General features: G+C 44.6%; 1 protein-coding gene across 4 annotated transcripts in view; it reads left to right on the top strand.

Moving 5' to 3' along the window:
• sbno1 (strawberry notch homolog 1 (Drosophila)) overlaps positions 1-18,132 on the top strand; it is a 39,302-nt gene that overhangs the window by 5,020 nt on the left and 16,150 nt on the right. For 3 of the 4 annotated variants that reach the window (XM_063210333.1, XM_063210331.1, XM_063210332.1), the window contains exons 5-21: positions 794-968; positions 2,968-3,006; positions 3,488-3,588; positions 5,580-5,673; positions 6,634-6,794; positions 7,981-8,114; positions 8,347-8,437; positions 9,358-9,519; positions 10,575-10,710; positions 10,954-11,059; positions 11,535-11,688; positions 12,545-12,727; positions 13,120-13,217; positions 14,007-14,161; positions 15,546-15,743; positions 16,413-16,595; positions 17,463-17,632. In XM_063210333.1, the coding sequence (XP_063066403.1) occupies positions 794-968; positions 2,968-3,006; positions 3,488-3,588; positions 5,580-5,673; positions 6,634-6,794; positions 7,981-8,114; positions 8,347-8,437; positions 9,358-9,519; positions 10,575-10,710; positions 10,954-11,059; positions 11,535-11,688; positions 12,545-12,727; positions 13,120-13,217; positions 14,007-14,161; positions 15,546-15,743; positions 16,413-16,595; positions 17,463-17,632 (2,340 nt within the window). The remainder of the gene's footprint in view (positions 1-793; positions 969-2,967; positions 3,007-3,487; positions 3,589-5,579; positions 5,674-6,633; positions 6,795-7,980; positions 8,115-8,346; positions 8,438-9,357; positions 9,520-10,574; positions 10,711-10,953; positions 11,060-11,534; positions 11,689-12,544; positions 12,728-13,119; positions 13,218-14,006; positions 14,162-15,545; positions 15,744-16,412; positions 16,596-17,462; positions 17,633-18,132) is intronic. The other variant, XM_063210335.1, reaches the window with a different exon arrangement.

Genomic DNA, 18,132 nt, shown 5'->3' on the forward strand with positions numbered 1-18,132 from the left:
GGATGTAGTGTGATATGTAGAGTATGGCAATCTATTTGATAAAATTACACCCCATGGTTGCCTGTGTACTGCAGGGGCTCCCAATCTATTCCAACTTTGGGCCAACTTGAAATATTGAATCAATACAACTCAAATAAATAGTCAGCAGCAACACGGCACCAAATATTATTTTGATTTTAAGAAAATGATTTCGAAGAGTTGTAAAAGCCTACAGTTTGAGAATCACTGCTGTAGCGTTCTGCGTCCATGTTATTCCACACACGGGCCTTCCCATGCTTGTTTTTCTTGTTTGTACTGCACTCTTGTTATTCCACATTGACTACTAATGGCAAGCCGAATGGTATAACTGTGCTGGAAATAAGCTGCATGATGTATGCAACTCTGTGAAACAGCTGACAACTCATGCAGACATGATCAAGTCGTCTACACAAGGTGTAGAATTGGACACTCTAGACTCACTCATGCTTTTTTGCTAACTGGAAGTGAACCTCCCCTGTGTGATCTTTGTGCATATTCTATCTTGCTCTGCTCTTAGAAGGAAAAGACAACAGTTTTTTTTTTAAAGAAGACACTATGTTTGGTATTTTTAATTAGTTCCCACTTTTAAAGGTTTTGAACTTTTTAAAATGTATTTTATTTCATTTAGTCAATTATTTATATCATTGTTGATTTTTAATGTGAAGTGAATTTTATTACCTGTACTGGCCATGAAATAGCCACAGCTGCATAATCAGCCATAAATGTAAACAAACAAACATTGACTACTATTGCCTGGTATGTTTGGCGTCCGCAGGTGAAGCTACGAGAGCTGCTGCGTCCGGGAGGAGGAGGAGTGGTATTAGGAGGAGGAATAGGGGCACTGAAGAGCAGCAGTAGCATGAAGAGCAGCAGCCTGGGGGAACTCATGAAGCTGAAGCCTCCTGCTGACATCGCACCACCTGTGGCCACCGCCACCGCCGCCAGCACCAGTCAGTTATCACACACACATACACACAAACACACACGCACGATAACCCTTTGTCTTTTGGCCGGGGTCTGTGTTTTCTTTTGGTGTGTGTGTGTGTGTGTGTGTGTGAGTGTGTGTGTGTGTGTGTGTGTGTGTGTGTGTGTGTGTGTGTGTGTGTGTGTGGGTCTGTCTGCCTCTCTGGCTGTCTTCCTCTGTCTGCGTGTGTGTCTGCCCGCCTGTGTGTGTGTGTATCTGTCTTTCCCAGTCCCTCCAGGATTTTGCGCTGGGATTTTGTGATTTTTGCAGTCAAAATGTCTGATTTTGTGGCGGCATTTTCTCATTTTTTGCAAAGATTTTGCGGCATTTTCTCATTTTTTGCAAAGATTTTGCACCCCTTTCTGGGTTTTTTTGGTAACTGAAAACCACAATCAGTCTAAGCAGGCTTACGACAAAAGAGAGAGAGATTCAGAAACACACTTCCTATATAATAGAATAATAAAATATTGACAATAAAATATTGTCAAAAACTGCCAGAGCGTTTTATAAGCCAATGCGTCCAATGTGTAAAAAAAAATCATGACCGCGACAATCATAAATCTCTGTCGATATTTATAACAACTTCGGGGGAAAACAGGACTGCGTTATGAAAAAATACTTGTGGGTATAGCCTACCAGTAGGCGAATGAAGAGCGTCGCGGGGTACAGTAGCCAGGTTGTAGGCCTATTGCGTTACAATGTCACCTGTTGGAAGACGCGTCTCTCTCTCTCTCTCTCTCTCTCTCTCTCTCTCTCTCTCTCTCTCTCTCTCTCTCTCTCTCTCTCTCTCTCTCTCTCTCTCTCTCTCGTGCTCGTATTGCAAGCTGTTGCATATTAGGCTATTTGCTTGATGCAAAGTTGTGATGGCATACACGCTCTCGTTGACATGGTTGTGTGCATGGTTGCATGGATTCGCAAGACTTTATTGCAATAACACAGTGAAAGCGTGGAAGGGCCGTTCACTTCCTATCTCGGTGTCCTTGACTGAAACAAGTTGCAAAACTCCACACTTCCGATCGAATCCTTTGCGATCGGCACTACAGTGATTGTTATCAGAAGGCTTGTGCCTACGCATAGACATAGACCCTTAAATTACAAACATTAGCGAACATTGAAAAAAGATCAGACAACGACCGTCGGGTAGCATGCTCATGAAAGCGACAGGGGAGAGGGGAGAAGTTGCGCAAAAATGTAACGTAAGATGTTTGCTACTGTGCGACAGCACCACCACTATTTCATGACTGCATACACTTCTTCGTCATGGATAAATGGGCAACAATACTTTTTTTCCAGCCAGGATTGCACTGAAAAGTAGGCTACTGCTGTTAAAGAAAGGTCACGGATGTGCAGCACCGACGCCTGCGTGTATGTGTGAGGTGGGGAGGAGAGAGACACGGAGCTGCTGAGATGAGGGTCGCGACTTGCGAAATAGCAGGCAATTATTTTTCAATGTTTCAGTGACATATTAACAAAAATGCTTCCTATTGGTTTTCGTCTCCGGTGGTATTGTAGTCACATTTTTATTTTTTGACGAAAATATAAATCAATAAACTCCACAGAATGTTGAAGGGGACAAAGGGGAAATTTTGCGGGAAAAATGCGGCTTTACAGGAATTACGTGGCATCGTGAAATTATGCGGAATATCATTGAATTTGCATGAATCCACGCGATCGCTGAATCGCGAAAAACTGGAGGGACTGCTTTCCCTGCGGTTGTCAAAAGCCCCTGAGCTGAGGTGTGAATGGTGATTTGAGGAGAGCTCAGTGGCTGCTCTACTGTTCTGCGTTCTCCAGTCTGTTTTGCTCATCTTCGACATGTCTGCTGTCCGTGTCAGTGCGTCTGCTCAGGTCAACTTCATGGTTGCCTTATATTACATCATGCTCACCCTGTTTGTTTCGATGCCTTCATTTATTCAGCTCATAATGGCTGTCGTTATGCATGTGAACTTGTTGTCAATCAAGTGTGAATAATTTCCTTCTTTCAGAGATAATTGTGCTGTCTGCTAAGGTGGTGAATAGACCAGGTATTGATGATTTTTCCCTTCTCACGCCGGGGACACATGCACGCAAACTTGGCCAAGCGAAGCAAACTTAACCATTCATTCCTATGAGGAAAGCGAAGGCAAGCGAACAGGAGCGAAGCGAAAATATTCGACCAAGTGTAATATTATTCAAACAAGGTTTGACTGTGGTGACCAATCAAATTAACAAAATAAATGTTTCATTCTATTTGATTCGACGTGACGACCTGATGACCGCTGAGCTGTGAGAATGGAACACTGAATTTCGCCTCTGTTTGCTTTGCTGGTTTTGCCTGCATGTGTCCCTGGCGTCATGCGGCCTAAAGAAAGGCTTCCTTCTCCTGGTTCTGGCTTTGGTGCTGGTGCTGGTGGTGGTGGTGGTGGTGTGGGGTGGCTGGTGATGGTTCCTGCGTGTGTTTGTGAGTGTGTCTGCGTCGTGAAGGCGTGTCGTGCGCAGATCTAAACATTTCTCTTCTTTTCACAGCGGATCTAAACAATGGCATGAAGAAGGAGGTGAGCAGTAAAGACGTGGCCAGAATCTGGGTCAACGACGACCTCAAGATGAGGAGCTACTCCCCCACCAATGTAAGATTACACAACATTTCATTTATATTACAAGATAATGAGCTACTCCCCCACCAATGTAAGATTACATTACAGGACATTACATTTCATTTATATTACAAGTAGGGCTGGGCAACGTTAACACGTTAACGGTGCGTTAACTATTGAGGTCAATATCGCCCGACAATTTTGTTAACGTTATAACGCAGCAGGGTTTTTTTCGTCGTTTTTTTTCTTTCTTTTTTTGCCTTTTATGACCGTCGGTCGTGGCTTTTATTTTGAAAGCGTCAGCGCGCTTGTTGCTGCTTCCAGTGACTGCTGACAGAGAAGAAGAATGTCTAGAAAAGTAGTCAAAACAAAACAGGCATATCCTACAGAAGGACGTCAACTTCTGAATGGACATGTTCGGTACACAGTTCTGGTCCTCCTTGCGCAACTCTCGAGCAGCATGTGGCTCGCCTTTGCAGCTCGCAAGGTTAGTCTATTGTACGGTCAGCATGAAAAGGGTAAACTACTGTTGTGCTGGCTGTCTATCAGCTGTCAATAACGCCACGCGGACTTACTAAAGCCCTGATCTAAAAGCGAACCGCGAGATATTACATTCCTCACGCAACGTTTTGGTATCTACATCGCTGTGCGTGCATAGTAGGCTGCATCAACATGGTAGGCTATGATTTCGCGACATCGGCAACTTCGTCAGCATTTAAGATAGTGTTAGTCATGTCAACGTTATTGTTTTGAAAGATGTAATTGCTGTCAATGCCAACAGACAGTCAATTAGTTTCTAGTCGCTAAAACACCTTAAAAATAGCGACAGATAAGAGAGAAGGTGGGAGTCTTTGACAGTGAGAGAAGGCGGGACATATCGCACAGACGCACGCCTATGGCAACCTGTTTTAACAAATAGTTTTTTTTAAGTGACAAGTTTTTTTTCTTTTTTTCTTGTAGGCCCATGTACACCATCCTAATTTGAGTTTATAATTTCTAATATATCAGTTTAAGTAGCCTACAATCTTAAATAGCCCCATCGAATATTGTATGCAATAATTTGTTTCATTAGTAGGCCTACATTGGATAGGCATATAGCCTACTACATTTAGACTGATAGGTTGGCAAATAGCCTACATTTCCATTGTGGAATATTATATTAGACCTACATAGGTTATCTACACAGTACATATGCAAATTATTATTCATTATTTTATTTTATTAATTTTAGAAATATTTTTGTTTATTTTATTTATGATTTATTATTATTTTTGGGTTTCGCGCGCTATGCGATTAATCACAGAAAGTCATTGAGTTAATGCGATCAAAGATTTTCATGTTTGCCCACCCCTAATTACAAGATAAGGGGCTACTCCCCCACCAATGTAAGATTACACTACATTACATTACATTACATTTCATTTATATTACAAGATAAGGGGCTACTCCCCCACCAATGTAAGATTACATTACAGGACATTACATTTCATTTATATCACAAGATAAGGAGCTACTCCCCCACCAATGTAAGATTACATAACATTACACTGCATTAGGCAGACGCTTTTCTACAAAGCCATTTACAATCGAGGACATGATCATAGCCGACATCACTTGAGATCCAAAGTGCTCAGGAAATAAACAGAGCAGTCTTGACTGGCATCGCTTCGTCCCAGGCTCCACCTTTTCGTATATAGCCAGATAACTTGCTGTTCTGAAGACCAGAATCGCAGAGCACGTTTATTGTTAACAGCAGTCGGCTAAATAGACCGTATCGTTGTGTACTGAGCAGACTGTGTAAGAAAACAAGAAAGGGTTGTCCTTAATGTCCTGTGTTGCTGAAGTATGTCTAACTCTACTACGCGCTATTGTGTGAGATGCAGTATGATGTGTTTGATTTAATCGGTGCTGCTCTCATGTCTAGATTCCGCGCTTCATAGCATACTCCACTAAACATTACTGTTTGGGTATAATGTGTTTGGGATGTGATTGCTTGATGTAATCGGTGCTCTTCTTGTGTCCAGATTCCGCACTTAAAGGATGAAGATGAGCATGAGGAAGAGGAGGACGAGGAGCTGGGGCATGCGGAGACCTATGCAGAGTACATGCCAATGAAACGTGAGCACCTTACCGCCTGCCCGCCTATCCACAACACTCGCATTCTCACTGAGATATTTTGGGTTGTGAGTGGGCTTTAATGTTGACATTCAGCCCTCACACGGGGTTACTCCACAGCCCAGCACGCTGAGCTGATGGGAACAGACGGGCTTGTAACAGAAACGGGAACGAGTGAAAGGAATGTCATGCGCGTAATGCAATATGTTTACCCTGGCTTCTCAGAACTTGACTGTTACATTACATTACGCTTAGCTGATAGTTATTATTTTCCAGGGTATTGATTACCTGGAGCAGGGTTAGGTACCTTGCTCAAGGGCACTCCAGCCATGGATCGAAGTATTATCGAGGGGTCAGGTGGGATTCAAACCTACAACCCCAGATTGAAAGACCAACTCTATAACCACTACAGCATGGCTGCCCCCTGACAGATACAAGGATATTCATTTTATTGTGACATGGGCATACTAGGTAGAAACTGCAGGCCCTGTTGACATGGTGGAAGACGTTGCTGTTGTGTTTGGTAGGGGGATTGGTTGAGGTGGTCCTTGGTGGGCAGTGTCTGTCGTGTGGGGAGTTGAATTCTTTCTTTATGTCCATTGGCCAGTATACACTCGTGTGCATTAAATTGTGCAGAGCCATCTATAGGTAGTCAGGCTTATGTTTTCTACACAAAAGCTTCTGTCAACTTCATAAAGACGTGAGGCATAAAGATGCACAGTGTATTTTGTAGACAAAAGAGTATCATCGCTGGGAAGACGAGATGGAAAGCTTTAAATTGGTATATGATGACGAGGCAATGCTATGTAAACATGCAATAAACATAACATGAGTAATTGGGGGTGCATTTGCCCCAAACCATGGTAGGGGTTAAATAAATTGTTGTCTTTCAAAACATATGTACAGTATAAGATGTGGTCTACTGTGTTTGACGGTGTCTCCTGTGTTCTCCCCCACCCCCAGTGCGAATAGGGCTGCGGCATCCGGACCCAGTGGTGGAGACCAGCTCTCTGTCCAGCGTCAACCCCCCTGACGTCTGGTACCGCCTGGCCATCAACGAGGAGACCATCGACCGGGGCTGGCTCTCCGCCCTGCAGCTGGAGGCCATCACCTACGCCAGCCAGGTGAGACGCTAACTTGCATTAGCCAGGTGAGACGCTACTTACATTAGCCAGGTGAGATGCTACTCGCATTAGCCAGGTGAGATGCTACTTACATAATCCAAGTGAGACATAACCAACGCCAGCCAGATTATTTATCACCTTCACCAGCCAGATGTCATACATTTCCCATCACCTATTCCAGCCGGGTTTGGCCCTATTACCTATTACTTACTACCTACGACCTACGTCTGCTAGGTGAGCTGATATTGCATTAAATTACATTACACTTTGCTGATGCTTTTACCAAAAGTGACTTACAGATATAACGGGGTATTGGTTACAGGCCTTGGAGCAATGAGAGGGTCAGGTGCCTTGCTCAAGGGCACTTCAGCCGTGTAAGAAGGGATCAGGTGGGATTTGAACCTACAACCCCCAGATTGAAAGACCAACTCCCTAACCACTAAGCACGGCTTTGATGTATTAGCTATGTCCGTCAGTTGAGGTGATATTACTTATGTTAACCAAGTGAGATAATGTCAAGGCCAGCCAGGTGAGGCCTTATTGTTCATCACCTATGCCAACCGGGTGATGATGCGCTATTATCTGTTGTCTATGCCAACCAGGTGAGACATAACCTACACCTGTCACAGGGTTCCCGCAGGGTCTAAAAAAGTCAGAACAGTATACTGCAAGAACCCTATGCCCATTCTCCATTACCTATGCCAACCAGGTGAGGTGATCAGAGCCACTGGGTCTCATGTCACATGATGGGACCATCCAAAACAGTCCTGTATCCTGTAAACGGCCACACTACATGTGCTTCAGTTGCAGTGGTGTGGCTAAATGCTCCCCCGAGTGATCACATTCAGCTGGCATTGATTGAAAATGTCTGTGTGCTGTAGATCAGATTGATTCTGGCAGGCTGGCATGGCTTGGCACTCAGTGGAGGCAGTATTACAGTCTACTGTCAGAGCACTAATGTGACTCTGATGTGCTATTAGTAAATGTAGTGTGTGTGTGTGTGTGTGTGTGTGTGTGTGTGTGTGTGTGTGTGTGTGTGTGTGTGTGTGTGTGTGTGTGTGTGTGTGTGTGTGTGTGTGTGTGTGTGTGTGTGTGTGTGTGTGTGTGTGTGTGTGTGTGTGTGTGTGTGTGTGTGTGTGTGCGCGCGCGCGCGCGTGCGTGTTCGTTCGTGTGTTCGTTTCAACAGCAACACGAGACATTCCTTCCTAACGAAGACCGGGCGGCGTACCTGATTGGGGACGGAGCTGGTGTGGGGAAAGGCAGAACGATCGCCGGCATCATCTACGAAAACTACCTGCTGGGGAGGAAGAGATCCCTATGGTTGGTCTTGATCTCAGTTTTCAACCTGTATACATGTACTTTTCAGTGTCTCTTGTATGCTGTTTTCCCCTTTGATCACATCTCCCTAAGATACTGATATTAGTCACATTGGTGGTGCTGCTGTATATGCTTGTGTTATTGGTGATTCTTCCTTTTGGTTTTATTTTCATATAGCATATATAGCAATGGCACTTGTATTAACCCCTGCACTGCTGTTCTTTATCCATTTTAGGTTCAGTGTGTCCAATGACCTGAAATACGATGCAGAGAGAGATCTGCGAGACATTGGGGCCAAGAACATCTCAGTTCATTCTCTGAACAAGGTGAGCTGAATAAAAATCCTCTTCCCATTTCCATAGTCAATTAAACCACATTCCTTACCTTCTTAGGACTCGTACATTGCTCTTGAACAACTGGATTCATACTAGCTTGGGAAAATCCCATGCTGCCTTGCATGATCGGTCTGATCTGAAAGACCGCATGGAAACCCTCACTGGTTTCCCTCATTCATGAGAAGATTGATGAGAAGACAAAACTGAGAGGGAGAGGGAGACATATGATTAGACAAACAAAAGGTAGTTTGTGTACCGATCCATCATTTCAGCAGCCGATGCAAAACCAGCTTTCTATCATGCGTTAGATGGTGCTTAAATTTATTTAGATCGATCTCCCCTACGACAAAATGAATAGAATTTTCCGGACTATCTCACTTGTGATATAGTCTTGCTATAGTCAGGCTAGATCCATATAGTTGTTCTTGAACAACAACTTGCGATCATCTTGATTTCCATTGTGATGGACAGCAGTGACCTAGTCATTAGGGAATGTTTAGGAATCGGAGAATTGCAAGTTCAAACCCCACCATAACCAGCAAGTGTTGAATGAATGAATGAATGAATGAAGTGCTCTTGAGCAAGGCACCTAACCCGCATTGCTCTATGGGGAAAAAACCCATGGCTAAATGGAAAAATTAGGATGACTGAGTCTTTGAGTAGTTGAGCTTCCTCAGTGCCATCCTGTGCCTAAAGCCCAGTGTCTCACCAGCTCAGCTGCCACCCGTGATTCACGATGCTACCCACCTACTCTCCTTATGTGCTTCTCTCTCTTTCTGTCATTCACTGCTCTTCTACATGCCATACTTGCCATGCAATTTATGTATTCCTGTCTGTCTGTTTCCTCCTACATGCTTTTCTTGCCATGCAATTTATTTATTTCTTTGTGTGTGTGTGTGTTTCTTCTCCAGTTTAAATACGGCAAGATTTCCTCCAAGCACAACGGCAGTGTAAAGAAGGGCGTGATCTTCGCCACGTACTCTTCTCTGATTGGAGAGAGCCAGTCGGGTGGGAAATACAAGACGCGCTTCAAGCAGCTGCTGCACTGGTGTGGAGAGGACTTCGATGGAGTGGTATCCTTCAAAACAAGCAGCAAATGCGCATACACACCAGGGCTTGACATTAACTTTTTCCACTCACCGGCCACTGTGGCTAGTGGTTTTCCAGAGTCACTGGCCATTTAGCTATTCTACTAGCCACAAATTTGATATATTTTTCATCATGATACTGTACAACTTCAGAAGATGAGGTGCTAAAGCAAGAAGATGAGTGTAAAGCTTTCTATTTGAAAATAAATAGAATAAAAAATAGAACAAATAGAAACAGTGAGCTTTTTCCTTTAGCCTACATTGACACACAAGAGGCAGAAAATAATAAGCCAAAATGGCTAGTGACACTGAAAGTGTTACTAGCCACAGCCAAGTTTTACCAGCATTTGGCCGGTTGGCAGGTGCCAGTGTCAAGCCATGATACACACACATACACAGTCACACACCTGAGCTGATTGTGTAGGATGGGACACATACACACACACACACACACACACGCACACACACACCTGTGCTGGCCGTTTAGGATGACACGCACACGCGCACCGCTCTGTGCTAGGCGTGCAACACAACTCAGTACAATTCTACAACAGGATATACCTCATACACATATGTGTTGTCCGTGTTGGAAGTGCCTATTGAACTAGAGAAAAAAAAAGAGATTTTTTTTCAAGACCCTAACATTTTATTTAAGTTGTTAGCATCTGCAGTAGGTCTTTGTATTGGAGTCAATTCTGTTTTTTTGTTTTTTTTGGGGGGGGGATCAGAAATCAGGTGGTACAACCACAGCTAATGCCCATGAATTAATTCGTATTTGGTAATTAATGTACTGCAACAACAAATATGCTTCTTAGATCCACTACATTAAAAAACCCCCCAAAAAACCCATTTAATCCATAATATAGTCAGAGATTCTTTAAGTATATACTCTCTCTGCTATAGTGGCATTAGCTATGGTTGTACCACCCTGACGCGTGCTACTACTGACTACTCACTGACCCATTGACAGTTCCCAATAGATGTTGGAGTGTCATAAGATGAAGAGTGCCTTTGTGTTTGGCCTTGACAGCTGTTGTCAGATTGTGTTTGACGAGTGTCATAAAGCTAAGAATGTGTGTCCCATTGGCTCCTCCAAGCCCACCAAGACTGGCCTGGCAGTGCTGGAACTGCAGAACAAACTGCCCAAAGCACGAGTGGTCTACGCCAGCGCCACAGGTAAACACAGACACACAACACGCGCACACACACTCGCACTCATTCAGACTCGCGCTTGCGCACACACACACACACACACACACACACACACACACACACACACACACACACACACACACACACACACACTCTCTCTCACACACGTGCACACTACAATACATGAGTGTTCTCTGTGTTTGAGACTCTGAGCTGGTTCTATGTATCTGATCCTCTTGTGTGTGCGTGCGTGCATCTGTGTTGTAGGTGCGTCGGAGCCGCGGAACATGGCCTACATGAACCGTCTGGGCATCTGGGGGGAGGGGACGCCCTTTAGGGAGTTCACCAACTTCATCCAGGCCGTGGAGAGGAGGTACGCCACTATAGCTCAACAAAACCTCTTTAGGACAGTGGTTCTCAACCCTTTTTTGTACAAACACTTCCTTGACCCCATCAGTAGAGTAGAGTAGAGTACTTTTCTTAATCCCGAAGGAAATTAAGGTGTCTGTCAGCTTACATAAATACACAAATCCAAACATACACAAAGAACTTATACACATAATTGCCCATTACAGTAAAAGTGTACCGCCACACACACTCTCTCTCTCACACATACACACATGCTCTCTCCTTTAGGGCTGTCCAGCCCCGTTGAGAAACACTAGTTTAGAGGGACGGTTAAACATGAATATTCTCTTGTGCAAAAATGCATGGCTAATTCTGCCCACTTTCCGCCTTCTGCTCTGCCTGTTGTCTGTAGGCAGCCAGTGGTGGTTGAGTAGCTCATTGTCTGCTGTTTATTTGTTGTGTTGAATTGATTTTTTTTTTTTGTCGTGCGATTTCCCCAGGGGAGTGGGAGCCATGGAGATTGTTGCCATGGATATGAAGTTGAGGGGGATGTACATTGCGCGGCAGCTCAGCTTCCAGGGTGTGACCTTCAAAATCGAGGAGGTGCCACTGTCCAATGACTACATCAAGATGTACAACAAGGCCGTGCGCCTGGTAAGGATGGCTGCCATTGTTTGATGTCTTTGACTTGGCACACTTCCAATTGCAATTTAAACTTTCCCAATGAAGACAGCGTGTAGGAGTTTTGCTTTATAAAGCATGGGTGCCATGCAGAATAGAGATGGGTGTAATTTTAGATTTGGATGGTGGGGACAGGTCCATACCACTTATGAGATAAACCTAGCATACCAGGACATTTTGCCATATTAATATCCCCACCACTTTCCAAGCCAAATCTACACATTGTGACAGTTTTCGACTGCCTTTTGTCAGCTTTTATCTAGGCCAGGGCTTGGATGAAGGTCAAATGGGCCACTCAGATAGTTTACAATGTTGTGATCACACACCTACTTGGCCCTGACTTCTACTGCAGGTTATGATGTCACATGTCCATGAGGTCACAACGAGGTCATTCCAGGCACGCTCACACTGACACCCTCATAGGAGAATAGGACAGTGGGGTAGCAGAGAGAGAGAAGCGTGTGTGTGTGTGTGTGTGTGTGTGTGTGTGTGTGTGTGTGTGTGTGTGTGTGTGTGTGTGTGTGTGTGTGTGTGTGTGTGTGTGTGTGTGTGTGTGTGCATGAGAGTTAGGCAATTGGCCAATAGATTTAGGTAGCTAATAGAGAGTAGAGAGTGATGGTGAGGGGTCTCGAGGGTGTAGTATGATGGTGTATGTTCTGAATTTGTCTCCTGTGAACAGTTGAAAGAGCTCTAAGGTCACTCATTTCTGCGATGCAATCTTTGTGTGTCTCTGTCTGTCTGTCTCTGTCTCTCTCGTTTTTATGTATGTCATTCTGTCTGTCTCTGTGTCTGTCTCCTGTATGTGTGCGCTTGTCTCTGTCTACATCAGTGGGTGTCGGCTCGTGAGAAGTTCCAGGCGGCAGCGAACCTGATGGACGCGGAGCAGCGCATGAAGAAGTCCATGTGGGGCCAGTTCTGGTCGGCCCACCAGCGCTTCTTCAAGTACCTCTGCATCGCCTCCAAGGTGCGCCGCGTCGTGCAGCTCGCACGGGAGGAGGTCAAGAACGGAAAGGTGAGTGAACAGACTGTAGAAGGCAAGCAGACAAAATAAATCGCTTAGAATTTGATACAGTCTTCTCGGTAAGCGCTGAGGATCGGTCTTCTCGTTAAGCCAGGTGTTTCATTTAATATCTGTTGTATACAGGGCTATACATTTACTTTTCATAACTAGCCCAGTCTTTTAATCATAATTTTGGAGGCTTATGATGAGGTGAACGGACATTCATTCAAAAAAGGTTTAGAACCACTAGTCTAGTGGTTGACATGTACCTCTCTGTCTCTCCTCAGTGATGCGCTAAGTGTTGTGTCTGGTGGTTGACATACCCCTCTTTCTCTCTCCCTCAGTGATGCGCTAGGTGTTTTGTCTAGTGGTTGACATACCCCTCTTTCTCTCTCCCTCCTCAGTGTGTGGTGATCGGTCTCCAGTCCACAGGAGAGGCGAGGACGCTGGAGGCTCTCGAGGAGGGAGGAGGAGAGCTCAACGACTTCGTTTCCACGGCAAAGTGAGTTCTACTGTTGACTGTCCTGTACGGAGGAGAGGAGACTCTTTATGAGTTTTACTCTGCCTTAATCATGTTTAAGTTGCACTGTGTAATATGTTAAGCAGTTGCTTGCTACCCATTCACAAATGTTACCTTTTTCACAAATGCTTACCACCACCATTAAATAGGAATACATAGTCTATGTATTCATTATGACTGGGAAAATTGCACTTTACATACATGATAAAGGTGGATCCTCTCCATGTCCGCCATTTAGAATTTTCAGAAAATATTAATGAAAAGATCAAATTTGGCAATGGGCAGCAAAGTTTAAATGAGCAGCGTAGTTGCAATACCTTTTATGGCCACCATCCTACCCAGTGCAACTTAAAATTTTCACACACCTCAGCTGGCAGGTGCGTAGGAGATGACCCACGGGTCACTAATCAGACAATTTGAAAAAAAACTCCTGCACACTGACAGTGAAATGGTCAGTGTGCGGGAGCTTTTCCGCTCGGCCTTAATCACCCAAATCACCTTCACTAGAGCAAGGCACGCTGCTCGTCCTCTGAGAATTTTAAGTTGTAAAGAGCCACTTTGACTTTGAATTGTCAGCAGGAAAATTGATAGGAAGAGAGGAGTGCATTATAAACGTATTATTTTTGCTCTGTTACAGAAGACGCCACAGTGTGTGTACTCCTATTTGCTTGTGTGTGCGCATGCTCGCACGCTCATGTCTGCTTGTGTTAATGTGTGTGTGTGTGTGTGTGTGTGTGTGTGTGTGTGTGTGTGTGTGTGTGTGTGTCGTAGGGGTGTGTTCCAGTCCCTGGTTGAGAAGCACTTCCCGGCAGCTGATCGCCAGAAGCTGTTCAGCCTACTGGGCATTGACCTGCCCAGTAAAAAGCCCCCACCAGCCCCAGCCAACAACGCCAGCACTAAGGACAACAAGGGTACCAAGAGGAAAGGTACGCTGTGTGTGTGTGTGTGTGTGTGTGTGTGTGTGTGTGTGTGTGTGTGTTAGGGCTTTGACTTGTGCCCCAAAATCATAGTCGAAGTTCGTTTCTAAATTAAAAACGATATTCGAATATATTCGAATATTTATCCATATTTTAGCCATTAAAATTGCCCCAGTTAGACCTGATGTCAAGCTGAAGTTGTTCTTTCCCCCAGTCAGTGACTAGTAAAAGGCTATTCCAACCAGAGATGTAGCCTAATGGCCCATTAACAACATGCATTCAACCAGCCATTATTGTTTAGCAATCGTTCAGCACTTATAAGAAGACGGTACTTAGAGGTGTGAATGCAGATTAAAACATGGCAAAGCTAGCAGCCATGTCAAACTTGTAGCCCAAGTTAAAATTTGAATTGGATCATATGGGAATCATGAGAATTGAGCACACAGCACCAATATCAACAAATATGTATTTATTTTCTATCACTAATGACGGACATTTAGGTAGTGTGCTTGTAGGTCCAGGTAAGATGACTGCCTCGTCTAAAAACGAACATTACACAAACTAGCAGTGCGCTCAAAACATGCTAAAAGCATGCTAACAAAATCATCACCTGGAGTCTGCCTGATCTGACACCCAGACCAACGAAGCTAATTTGGTCAAAATCCAAAAAACAAGAAGTTATTATCTTACTCTTGGCGTAATCACAGGTACTTGTGGGTTGAATCACATAATTCCAGAAAGTAATGTGATGACGCTTTGTTTATTAACTTCACTTGAATGGAACTCTGCAGCACTCATCTGCTTGTTAATGCGGACTCTGGGAGAGACTGCCTGCCGCAAGTGTCCTGCTACGGAACACAGAGAGATGAGCCACGCACGCGACTCTCCTCAACACAGCTGTAGTGATTAACCAGCCATGGAAAAAATAAATTGAGACTGTGAATTGCGATTTTTACAAGGAAATAATTTTAATCAATAACAATGAAATACCCAAAAAAGCAATACCCATGTCAGATTCGAATATTAATGGCCAATTAATATTCGTTCGAATGTCTCGAATTTTCTTAACATTCGACTTATATTCGAATATCGAATATCGAAGTCAAAGGCTTAGTGTGTGTGTCTGTGTTGTGGGATTTTGGTCTGTTTGTGCAGACTGGGGTTTGGTGACCCTGTTGATCATGAGCTTGTAGAACACTACTGTTCTTGTCCTGTGCAGTTGTTGTCCTGAAGTTTGCAGTGGCTGATGGGAGATGTATTTCTGACCTGTGGTGTGCAGTGGCTGATGGGAGACGTATTTTTTTTGTCCTGTAGTTTGCAGTGACTGATGGGAGATGCATTTCTGCCCTGTAGTTTGCAGTGGCTGATGTGAGAAGTATTTTTCCTGCTACAGGTCAGGAGGTGAAGAAGGAGGCCAAGAAGAAGCGGAGGAGGGGCGGGCTCTCGGGAAGCAGCTCAGACGAGAGCCAATCTGACGAGTCGGAGCAGGAGGCGGAGAGCGACGACAGCTTCAAGTCCGTGAGCTCAGGAGAGGAGGACGAGGACGACTTCAACCCCTTCAGGGACGAGTCCAGCGAGGACGAGGAGGACGGTGAGTGGGGAAGGGAGGGATGGGATGAGGATGAGCAGGACGCTGAGTAGGGAAGGGAGAGCTGGGAAGAGGATGAGGAGGACTCTGGATGGTGATGATGAAGGGAAAGCTGGGAAGAGGATGAGGAGGACTCTGGATGGTGATGATGAAGGGAGAGATGGATATTGGTCAAAAAGTGCGAGGTGTGCGTTCATACCAAAACATTGTTGCGGCTGCAGGATACAAAAGAAGAATTAGCCGCACACGGCAGAAGCTCCCTTTGATTTTTTTTTGTGTGAAAAAAATGCACGTTTCTACTGGCAAGGTGTTCGTCAGGTGTCAGGGGACTTTGCAGGTCGAAAGGTTGTGCATTTCATACAGTTTCTTTTACTTCTTAAATCGCAGCAAGGGAGATTGTGCGGTGTGAGGATATTTCTTCCACCCTTCCACTCCCGATCTCACTCCATGGCTGAGGTGACCTTGAGCCAGGCACCCTGTACTTACCGCAGGTTGCTTTGGAGAAAAGTGTCCACTAAGTGCAGTGCAATGTAATAAATTCAGGCATGCACGGTGATAACGTGGTTGATTCAGGGGTGTTTGGAATCACATTTTATTGGGTTGCTCATAGTACATGTTGAAAAATGCAAAATAACAAGATCATTTTTAACACCTAATACTAATTGCCCTTAGACCCGTGGTTGATCCGTAAGGACTCCAAGAAGGCAAAGAAGGAGAAGAAGGGGAAGAAGAGGAAGAAGAGTATCGATCCCGACTCCATCCAGAGCGCCCTGCTGGCCTCAGGACTCGGCTCCACGCGGCCCGCCTTCACCACACCCGTCATACCCAAGGCGCCGCCCCCCGTCGCTCCACCAGGTAAGGGGAATACTCCTTCACCCTCCTCCACACCTGTCATACCCAAGGCAGTCCCCCCTTTACCCGCCAAGGAAGAGTGACATGAGCTGCGTGACGAGTCAGGACATGGTGGAGGACGCTCAGCAGATGAAGCCTCACTATAATACTATAACTAAATAACTACTCCTGTCTGCTTCTGTCTTTACCAGCTAAGATAGAGTGTGATATGAGCTGTATCACCAGTTAGTATGTCTTAGACTAGAGGACGTGTGAAGAAAAAAGGAGTCGCACACAGGAGCTTGATGCTGTTCAGTGAAACTGTATTAAAAACTGAAAGATAAAGACACTAGAGCAGGGGTCAGGAACCTTTTTGGTGGAGAGAGCCATAAACGCTAAATTTTTAAAAAGAAATTTTCATAAGAGTCATACCATTTTAAAAACACTGAATACAATTAAAAGCATGTAGCCCTATTTCAATTAATCCCAACAATTTTAGAGAGTACTGTCAAGTTATTGCTTTTATTGATAACAGGTAAGTATAGGATTACCAACTGTCAAATTCATTATTGCGAGGTCTGGGAAAATGTTGCATTTCTTAGATGCAATTTCCTGCAATTTAACACTTTAACCTCCCTTGTCCCGTTTCAACTCAATATGAAATCCGTAATTTTATTAATAAATATAGGACGATTCCATATTTCAAGGCAACCCTAGATAAGTAAGAGCCATATACAGTTCCCAAAAGAGCCACAGGTGGCCCTAGAGCCACAGGTTCCTGACCCCTGCACTAGTGGACGCTCAGCAGAAGAAGCCTCATTATAGCACTAGATAAATGCCTCTGTTAATAATACTAATTGCTCTTTATTACCTGTATCCCTCTCCCTCCAGCTAAGATAGAGAGTGACATGAGCTGCGTGACCAGTCAGGACGCGGTGGAGGACGCTCAGCAGATGAAGTGCCACCTGCTGGAGGAGTTGGAGAAGCTGTCGGAACAGCTGCCCCCCAACACCCTCGACGAACTCATCGACGAGCTGGGGGGACCAGACAACGTAGCCGAGGTATGTATAGGGGACTACATTAGACTACACACATGCATGTGCGCAGACATGAACTCACACACACAGACGCTTACATACAATCATGACTACAATCAGATTGCCAGTGGTTTGATTTGAGATTTGTAAGGTTGGCAGCGCCGTTGTTGGGTGTTTCTGTGTGTGCGCATGCGTGTGTGTGCGTGCGTGTCGTGGCACATGATTGGTCATAAAGGTGTGTTTGCAGCTGTGTTGACTAGGCCTGTCACGATAACAATTTTTGCCAGACGATAACGATAACAAGAAATTATTGCGATAATCGATAATATTGTCTCTCTCGCCATTTTCAAACAATATAATGTGCAATAAAAAACTCCGCTATGCAAGGTGCGGCCTCCTTCTTGAAACATTGAATTTAACATTTGGGCCAGCAGACTCAGAGGTTTAAATAATTAAGATTGACGCCTGCTCCAAGAAGAAATATGTCAAACAATATAATGACGTAAAAATGCCATAAAAATGTG

The sequence above is a fragment of the Engraulis encrasicolus genome, chromosome 11 (assembly GCF_034702125.1).
Source record: "Engraulis encrasicolus isolate BLACKSEA-1 chromosome 11, IST_EnEncr_1.0, whole genome shotgun sequence".
Lineage (NCBI taxonomy): Eukaryota > Metazoa > Chordata > Actinopteri > Clupeiformes > Engraulidae > Engraulis > Engraulis encrasicolus.